This window comes from Pteropus vampyrus, unplaced genomic scaffold (assembly GCF_000151845.1).
Source record: "Pteropus vampyrus isolate Shadow unplaced genomic scaffold, Pvam_2.0 Scaffold2, whole genome shotgun sequence".
NCBI classification, from domain to species: domain Eukaryota; kingdom Metazoa; phylum Chordata; class Mammalia; order Chiroptera; family Pteropodidae; genus Pteropus; species Pteropus vampyrus.
In genome coordinates, this window is record NW_011888783.1 from 14378692 (window position 1) to 14387632 (window position 8941).

The 8941-nt window shown below is 36.0% G+C and overlaps 1 protein-coding gene across 2 annotated transcripts in view; it reads right to left on the reverse strand.

The window, feature by feature from the left end:
• Positions 1-8941, reverse strand: part of MTX2 (metaxin 2) — a 59272-nt gene that overhangs the window by 11758 nt on the left and 38573 nt on the right. For both annotated transcript variants that reach the window (XM_011357008.2, XM_011357016.2), the window contains one exon: positions 1236-1308. In XM_011357008.2, coding sequence (XP_011355310.1) covers positions 1236-1308 — 73 coding nt within the window. The remainder of the gene's footprint in view (positions 1-1235; positions 1309-8941) is intronic.

Below are 8941 nucleotides of genomic sequence, written 5' to 3' on the forward strand. Positions count from 1 at the left end.
GTCTGTAAAAAGAAGGTAAATATCTACCTAAGTGATATTTAGTATAGTCATTTTAGGAAACAGATAGATATGGCATCTCTTCATTTGCCAAAGATATCGACTTTAGTATTAGATTACTAACATTCTTATGCATATATCTACACTCTTTTTGTATGACTACATAGAGAAAAAAGACAGAACCCAATATAATTTCACCAAAATTCTGTTACATTTATAAAACCTACATATAAAATTAACAGAAAATGAGTCAATTAATGGCCTTTGAAAATCTAAAATATGTCTGTTTATAAGTTTAGAAATTCATGGAAATGTATCAAAATGTATTATACTAATAAACCTATAAATGTCAATGTATGCATATAGAATTTTCAGTGTTATGGTGGTCTCTTCACAGCTTTTAACAATTATTACCACCTTTAAGAACTTAAGATGAAAAAAAAATGTTTAACACAAGTTATAATTACAATGAAGAGATAGATGTCTCCCTAAAAAGCAATGTAGCACATTTATGCCAATCATATTCAATGGATTTATTCATAAAGGAATGATTCTGTGTGTTATTATTGCTCCAGCAAAACCACAGTTATAAGAATCCATATCAATTCAACATTTATTAGCTTTGTGGCATTATATTTTTACATTAAAAATGATCTGAATCATATTTACTTAAAATTGTACTTTACTAACATATGACATATAGAAAAACAATACTGATTATAAAAAATAGCAAAAAAGGCTAAAACTTTAAAAAAGTACCTTAAAACCTGTTAAAGTAAAACAAAAGAATTAGACATCGAAACATTCAAAGATGACTTTAAGATCTATGACAAGTTAACTATTCTACAATCTCTCTTCTTCCATCTTTACAAGGGAGAATATAATTTGGAGAAGTTTATTTAATAATAAATAATTCGTTAATATTAAAATTTATTTTCTGAGCAGGAAACAGTCTCATGTAAAAAAGACTGAGGAAACCTGAGATTATGTGCTTTCTTAACACTTACTATTTAAAACAATTCCCATAACTTTCCAGAGCCATCTCTGACCACAGAGCTGAAATGCATAAACAAGCCAACCCCAATTGTCAAGTTTGCAATTGTTACTTTATAAAACCATGGGGAAATTCTTCAAAGAGTAAACAAAAAAAATAGGCATTTAAAAAATCTAGGTACAAACCAGACTAGCACTGTAATTTATCAATGTAGAATATTAATGAAGAAGAAAAAATCACTTACCAGATGGAGACATATATTCTGCATTTGCCCTACAAACCACTTTGATAGGCAGATTACACATTTGCAAAAAGGCCTGTAAACCAAGAGAAGTATAGTAAGCCTAGTGAAAGTATATGCATATTTGAACATGACTCTTTAAAAATTTCTTTTCTAAACTTAATAGCTTATACGGTAACACATTATTTGAAAAAAAAATCAATCAATTTAAAGTAAAAGATCTATATGCCAACAAAAATAAAATGTTATTACACTACTAAAAATCAATATGACTTAGACACCAGTAAATGTATGAAACTTAAAGCATTTAAGGAAGAAAATGTAAATTATCCACATTTTACTGTATTAATTTATGTAAGTCAGCAATACTGTATATTGCTTTAATTTTCTTTAACAGATGACTAAAGTCCAAATTTTATAAGGTACTGCTTAATTCCACTACTCTTCACAGGGTCATCATCTTTCTTGTTTTAGGAGCAAACTCCCAAAATTTTATTTCTGCTATTTCAAAGTTGTCTCCAATAATACTACGTATCCTAACATGTAATTTTTATCCTCATTAATTCACTTATTAAACACATAATTGTTCATTTTTTGCTTTATATATAGTAACAAAAATTTTATAAGCAACTTAAATATCTAACAATAGGGAACGGGTAAATCCAAACAATGGAATGTATGCAATTTTTAAAAGTCACATATTTAAAGAATTTTTTATAACAGGAAAAATGTCTACATTACAATATTAAGTGAAAAAATACAAAATTATATTGACTATATATACTAAATCATTTTTAAACATTTTTAAGATATCAGTAAACACTTTGCCAAATGTATATGCCTTCTGACTGGTCTTGCCACTATTTTTCATAACATTCAAAGCTTATCTCCTTGTTCTCTCTTCTTTGGTATCTAGGCTTCTGTTTCTCTACTCATTAAATTTCCGTATCTTCTTTCTATAATATTATTTACTTGGGGAAGTCATAGTTACAATGGTTCAAATTACCACATACAAATTAGAAAACAAATTTTTATCTATTTTTCAAACCAACTATAAATAGCAAATGTCAACTGAGATAAATAAATAAATAACAAGGCTATTACTTATGTATTATGAATTATACAGCCTATTCTACCCAATAAAGATTTTTCCTAGGGTTGCCTACTATAATTCCTTCCTTGGTTCTAGATTGGAAATCAGTCTTAAGATTCTTCTTAAGTAGTAAAGATATTGAAGAGTGATTATTATCTTGTATAAAGTACTCAATTTACCTAAAAGTATGCCAATTCTCTTCTTCAAATCTGTCTTCCTAAAACTCCAATTCTCTAGGAATGCTTCTCTCTAAAAATAAACCCCACGAGTCTGACCCCTCTCTACTAATATCCTGATTCCTGCATTGCTCTGTAACTTATGCCTGATGTCCCCCAAGTAAATGTAGTATTTTAGGAACAGGTTTTAATTTTTTGTAATTCTGTCCCTAATCCTAATCTCCCTCACTTTCCCGGAGCTAAAATAAGATAGTGCACTACTTATAATGAGCATTCGATGGTTTAGTGACTGAGCCAACCAAAACTCCCAGGGTTTATTGCAACAGAGGCTCTTTGTTATCCCTCCATGTATGTTCTCCCCTTTTCTACAGTGGTGAACCCATGAATTTTATCTTCACAAACAGCTGCCTGAAATAAGAACTTTACTTCTCAGGCTCCCTTACAACTGGGTGTGGCCAATGTCTAAATTCTGACCAATGGGACTTAAAGTTCTGGGCAACTGCTGGGAAGTTTCTTTCAAAGGAACTTTTTTTCTTCCTGCTGACTAGAATGTAAAAAAGATTAACTATAGCCACAGCAGCCAAACTAAACCAAGAAACAGAAGCTCAGTGTTAGAGATGGTAGAGCAACAAGAGTAAAAAAGCCTAGGTCGTTAAATAACCATGTAAGTCACCAAACGTAGATTACCTGTTTATAAGAAATAAACTTCTTAAGCCACTGCTATTTGGGTTTTTGTTTGTTTTTGTCACTCACAAACTTAATCCTAACTAATTCAACAATTACAGTTTCTAAGTTTAAGCACCACCTCATCCAACCAAAAGCTGATTTCTGTGTTTAAGTGTACACCAACAGTCCTCTAAATATTATAACCTGCACTCCGAGTGCATAGTGATAATAGTGAGTTTCTTGATTGACCTATAAGTATAGACTAGTGTACTTGTTCTCAAACTTCAGTTAGGCATGCATCAAAATCACAGGGAAGGCTTGTTAAAACACAGTTTGCTAAGAAGGAAAGAATTAAAATAAATTTAAACAGCTCTTTCAGACTGGATGAGAAGGAAGAAGGGATTAAGAAAGTCAACTCTCTTCTATTACATACGTATCTCTATTGATATGGAGAAAGGTTGAGCTCCTTAAAACATAAACAGAAAAAAAAAGTGGAAAAACATGAAATGACAAGAAACAGGTAGAATAACTGACACACAAGATACATGAGAAGGTAAAAAGGGATGGAATAAAAGCACAGGTGAAAAGATCTGTTTTTGTCAGGAAATGGGACACTTTTTCCACTGCAGTGCAAGGGGTGGTCGGAATCAGTGATCATGACTACAATTTAATAAGGGAGAAAGTAAAGAAAATGAAGGCATATTCACATTCTGTGATAAATTAGAGAAATCATCTACTGAGAATGAAGGACCAAGAGGGGACAGGACCTCAGAAGACTAAAAAGAATTTGGGGGGGAAAAAAAACTGCTTAACATATCTTCTCAATGGTCTTAATAATATTCAGTTGTTAGTTAACAATCATAATACTATAAAAAACAGTAAGTATGGTGTACTGAACTTAAACTACATGCACTAATCAACATTTCAAAAAGCTATATTTCACTTAAAAAGATTAAGCAAAATTATAATGTCCACAATCAAAGCCATACTTCCAGTCCTATGAATTTTTTATTTTACTAAAAATAATGGACTTAATTTTGTCCAACTTAACAACACTCAATATACCACAGACCTCAATTAATGGCATAACTCTGATTAGCCAAAGACTGATTTTATAGCATTTACTATAATTACTCATCATCTCTGATTCAAAAAATTTTTTCTGAATTAATCTGTAGTTCACAAAGAAGTCTGATGTCATGAACACAGTATTTTCATCAAAACTTTAGAAAAAACAAAACACTACCATGCCTATCTTCAAGAATATAAAAACTCTAAAACCAAACCAGGCTTTGATTCAGACAGTGTTTCTCCCTTCTCTTATAGGATGGAAGAAAATTTCTGCAGTTCCAAAATAGTACTTTCACCTTCCATTTTCATTTTTAATCTCTTATCAGCACTCTGAATACTTCAAATAAAACAGGGATGATACAACAACCTAAAATATGTTTTACTTTCAGTTATGAAAGAGCAATCTGAATGTTTTTATTTGTATGTAAATCCAAAGAAAAATGTAATTCGTTATAATAATGAAACTAAGTCCTATTCCTCAATTGGATACTTTACTCCAAACTAATTCAGGTGACTGACAATATAAAATAATTTGAATAAAAAACTCAGTACATTCTATCAGAATAATGATCTATAACTGTGTGTCCAGTATAGCAGCCACTAGTCATCTGTGGCTATTTAACTTAAATTTAAATTAAGTTGAATAAAATTTTAAATTCCATTTCCCAGCCACATCAGCCCACATTTCAAGTGCTCAACAGTCACATGTGACTAGTGTCTACTATATTTATTGGACAGTGCAAGTTAACATTTACATCATCATAGAAAGTTCCATTGGACAGCATGGGTCTTTAACAATGGTAATCAGTGCATAAAGGACATCTTAGCAAGAGAGGCTTACATCATCTGAAAGTGATTAGGCTAAATATTATAAAAAACAACCTGCATTATAGTGCAGTACCCATAAACCCTGGGAGTGATCAACTTCTGAGGAGAGCGACACATTAAATGCTATAATATTTTCAATTTCATAAAAGAACACAAAATTTACTCAATTGCTGAGAAACTCCAATTGCTAAAATGGTCAGCAAAAGCTAAGAATCAGTTAAAACTATAGCCAATAAGTATATTCATTCTTTGAATATAAATTTACTGAGTACCTAAGCATATAACATGGTGATTTTTTAAACACACACACACACACACACACACACACAATACCCAGCACCTGAAATTTAATAAGCTTGATGTAGATTCAACATATTGAATAAATTAAATTTTTTTTAAAGGGATCGTATTTTGTAATTCATCTTTAAAGTCTATAAGAGAAGGTTTGAAAAACTGAAAAGTATGGAAATCTGCACTTTAACAATAATCAGGCAGTTCAGGGTCAATATAGCTCCCATGTTAACATAAATTATTATCATTTTGCATGTTACTAAACTATGGAAGGTAAAAATAAAGATTAATTCTAATTTGGACCCAAACTGTATCAAAAGCTACTGCCAGTGACCATGGTTGACTTCTGGATGGGAAATTCTACATATAGACACCCCAGGGATGGACAACAGATGAACAGAATATGTGCACGTAGAAAGGACCTAAGATATAAGACAGCACAGGCTCAGCAACATTGGAGTGAGACGTGGGACACTACCTCCCACAGAAACTCATACATTTCCACAGGAGTCTGACACTGCGGAGGCTCTTGGGAGCCCCCGATTTCCTTCTCTTAATACAGAGGGCTCAACCCAATGTCTCCTCATGGTCACAGCTTTACAGTTAAAGGAGACAGAAGAGAAAGTCTCAAATCATGCCAGAGTCCACAATTCTAAAAAAGCTTTAAGGGTGAAATAATTCTCATCATTCTATGTATAACATAGGGAAGTAAAAGAATTAAACCTAAGGTGGGGCCAAGCCTCTGAAATAAAACTAAAGAACCAAGAATCTATTAGTGTTTACAGAGCATGTCTCCCTTCAAAGTCGCTGTATATATGGAAAAAGCCCAACACTCAAAATCATATTTCCCAGGTGGGTTTTTACCATCTCATGGAAGACAGATACATTTAGGTTCTTTCCCCAGTCCTATACTGGCTCTGGATAGAAGGAAAGGGAGGAGGGAAGGAGGAAAAGCCTTTCTCATTGGCCGTCTCCCCAGCTCTACTTTGCACTGATGGTATTTTCCATTAAAGGTGTTGCACAGGCCCAGGGCCCTGGGTGACTTTGGCTGAACCCTGTGTTCACCCTGTTGGGGAGGCCGCAGGCTGCAGGCTGCAGGCCACGCCTCCCTCCTCCTCCTGGTCCAGTGGGCCCTGCAGGGACCAGTGGGCTAGGCTCTGGCCCAGGGCTCAGGGGAACCTGGTCCTTGGAACCAGGAAAAATGACAGGGACACAGATACTCAGACCCTGTGTACAGGCCACTGGGAGCACTACTGCATGAGAGCTAAGACATTCAGAAGAGAGCAGAGTGGGAAAGAAAGACAAAACAATACAGCAAGTTTAATGGAGAGTGTTATCTCTTCTTTGGGTCAGAGCTCTAAGGAAGATGTTATATTTTTCATGAGAATGAAGACGGAGAGATCAACATGTTGTGCATCAAGAGGTAGGCACATTATCCTCACAGCACCGTGGTATGGGAGACAATCTCTGGGTCTTCGATGTCCCTTTTACTCTGGACCATCCTCGGCATCACTTGGGCCAGGCTGGGCTTCTGTCCTTCCCCAGCTTGGGCTTTCGCACACTTGATGGTAGCTGCAACACATGGTACATGGCTGAACCATCTTCTCACAGGCCACTTTGAGACTGTTAGGGTGCTTGTGAGTCCATGCCAGGAGAATGGCAGCAAAGAGGTCCCAATGCCCACAAAGACAGCGTCCACCTTATGCATCTCCATGCTGACGCGGTTCCATGGTGTCATATTCTCTGGCTCCCCAGTGTATCAGGTAGTCGCTGCCCTGCAGGGAAGGCAGGTCAGAGTTGCCACAGTGTTGGGGCCATCGAGTGCAACACATCCATCACTGCTGTGATGGCTATGGATCTTTCTGCCACTCAGTAACTCAGCCTTGAACTGGTTAGGAGTTATAATGTCTGCAACCAGTACAATCTTTTCTTTGTACACAGGAAGGAGATCCTCTGGAATGTACAAAGAGCCTTCACCGTTCCACTTGTCACACATCACCAGATCACACATGTACACACCAGCTGGGAATTCTCTTGCTTCAGCTCCCACACAATGCCCACCATCATGGCCAGGAAGGGCTTGTCCCTAGAGTAACCCATGAGCACATAGTCATATTTATTCACACTGTTCAGCTTCAGATCTTTGTACAGCTTGTGGAGTTCATCTAAGTTCAGCACTTGGCCCTTCCCATGTGTAAAGGCTGTGTGGTTTAAAAACTGTACAGAGTTCAAGGCGTCGATCTCAAACCCCAAAATCTGCAGTGAAAACGTGGCCACCTGGTTACCTACATAGTAGGTAGGTATGTTTATGACGGCCTGCTCACAGGCCTCTGGCTCTGCTCCAGCCTGGCTTGGCGCAAGCGCTTGGGTCAGACACTAGATCACCTCCCTATGCCCTTAGCAAGGTTGTAAATTACTTAAATTCTTAATGTTAATAAAAATCACTTAAAGGGTAGGGTGTTGGTACATTTTTTATTTCATAATGATAATAATAATAATGGGGAAAAGTAATATCGGATCACAGATAACTTAAGTATTAAGAATTGAACTTAAACATTTATCTGTGATCTTTCAAACAATAAGTGAAGAAACAAAAGGTATAAACCCAGAAAAACACAAAGAATGAGAGAGGAGGCCAGAGCAAACCAGAGATGTCAACCCATTTTTGTAAGATGGAAAGCAGAGTAGCAAGGCAGAGGAAGCTGAAACATAAGAACATGTAGAGGAGAAAAATCAGTACATTTGCATCACAGAAATAAGAAGATCCCAAAATTGGAAGAACCCAGTACCAGAGAAGGCAGAGGTGAAGTAAAGGAATAAAAATAGAAGGAGACTGGACGAAAGTCTGTATAAGCATCAAACGACTAGTCTGCCCCCAATCTGGCAAGAGACAGAGGTGCAGCCTCTGAAGAAACACAATCAGAGACAAACTGCTGGCTCCAGACACCAGCACACAGAGGACATAGGATGGGGGGCTTGTTACACTGAAAGGAGATCCAACAGCACCCCTGTCCCTCTCAGCTTCCAAACACTGGCAGTCGAATTAAGTCCTTTCTAAATATCTCTCTGTAGAGAAGCCCTACGAATACTGATGGTTTCCCTGGGGGTGGAGGTGGAGTGCAGTGGGATATTGGTCAACAAAAATAGCAGCTCACTACAGTGAAATCCACATGTCAAAAAGCGCCTCATCTCCCAATCAACTTTGTGGGGCTTCAATCTTAAACATATATTATTAGCAGAGATCAATATATTTGAGAAATGCCTCAAACATATACAGCCAAAATAAAAAAGGAATTGAGAGGTAACAAAATGCAGAGAGCAGAAGACATTATCAAAGAAAAATTATAATAGCTAATATTTATTGAGCACTTACTATATGCTGGGTATTTGTAAAAAAGCTTTATCACTCTATGAGATAGATATAACAAATATCCTCATTTTAGGATAAAGAAACAGAGGTACAAAGAGGTTAAGGAATCTAATGGCATGTGGGTTGGGATGGGAAGGGTTGCAAAGGGAAGGGAGAGAAAAGAAAGAGAAGAGGGAAGGGAAAGAAGAGAAGGGAAGAGAAAAAATGGAAGGAA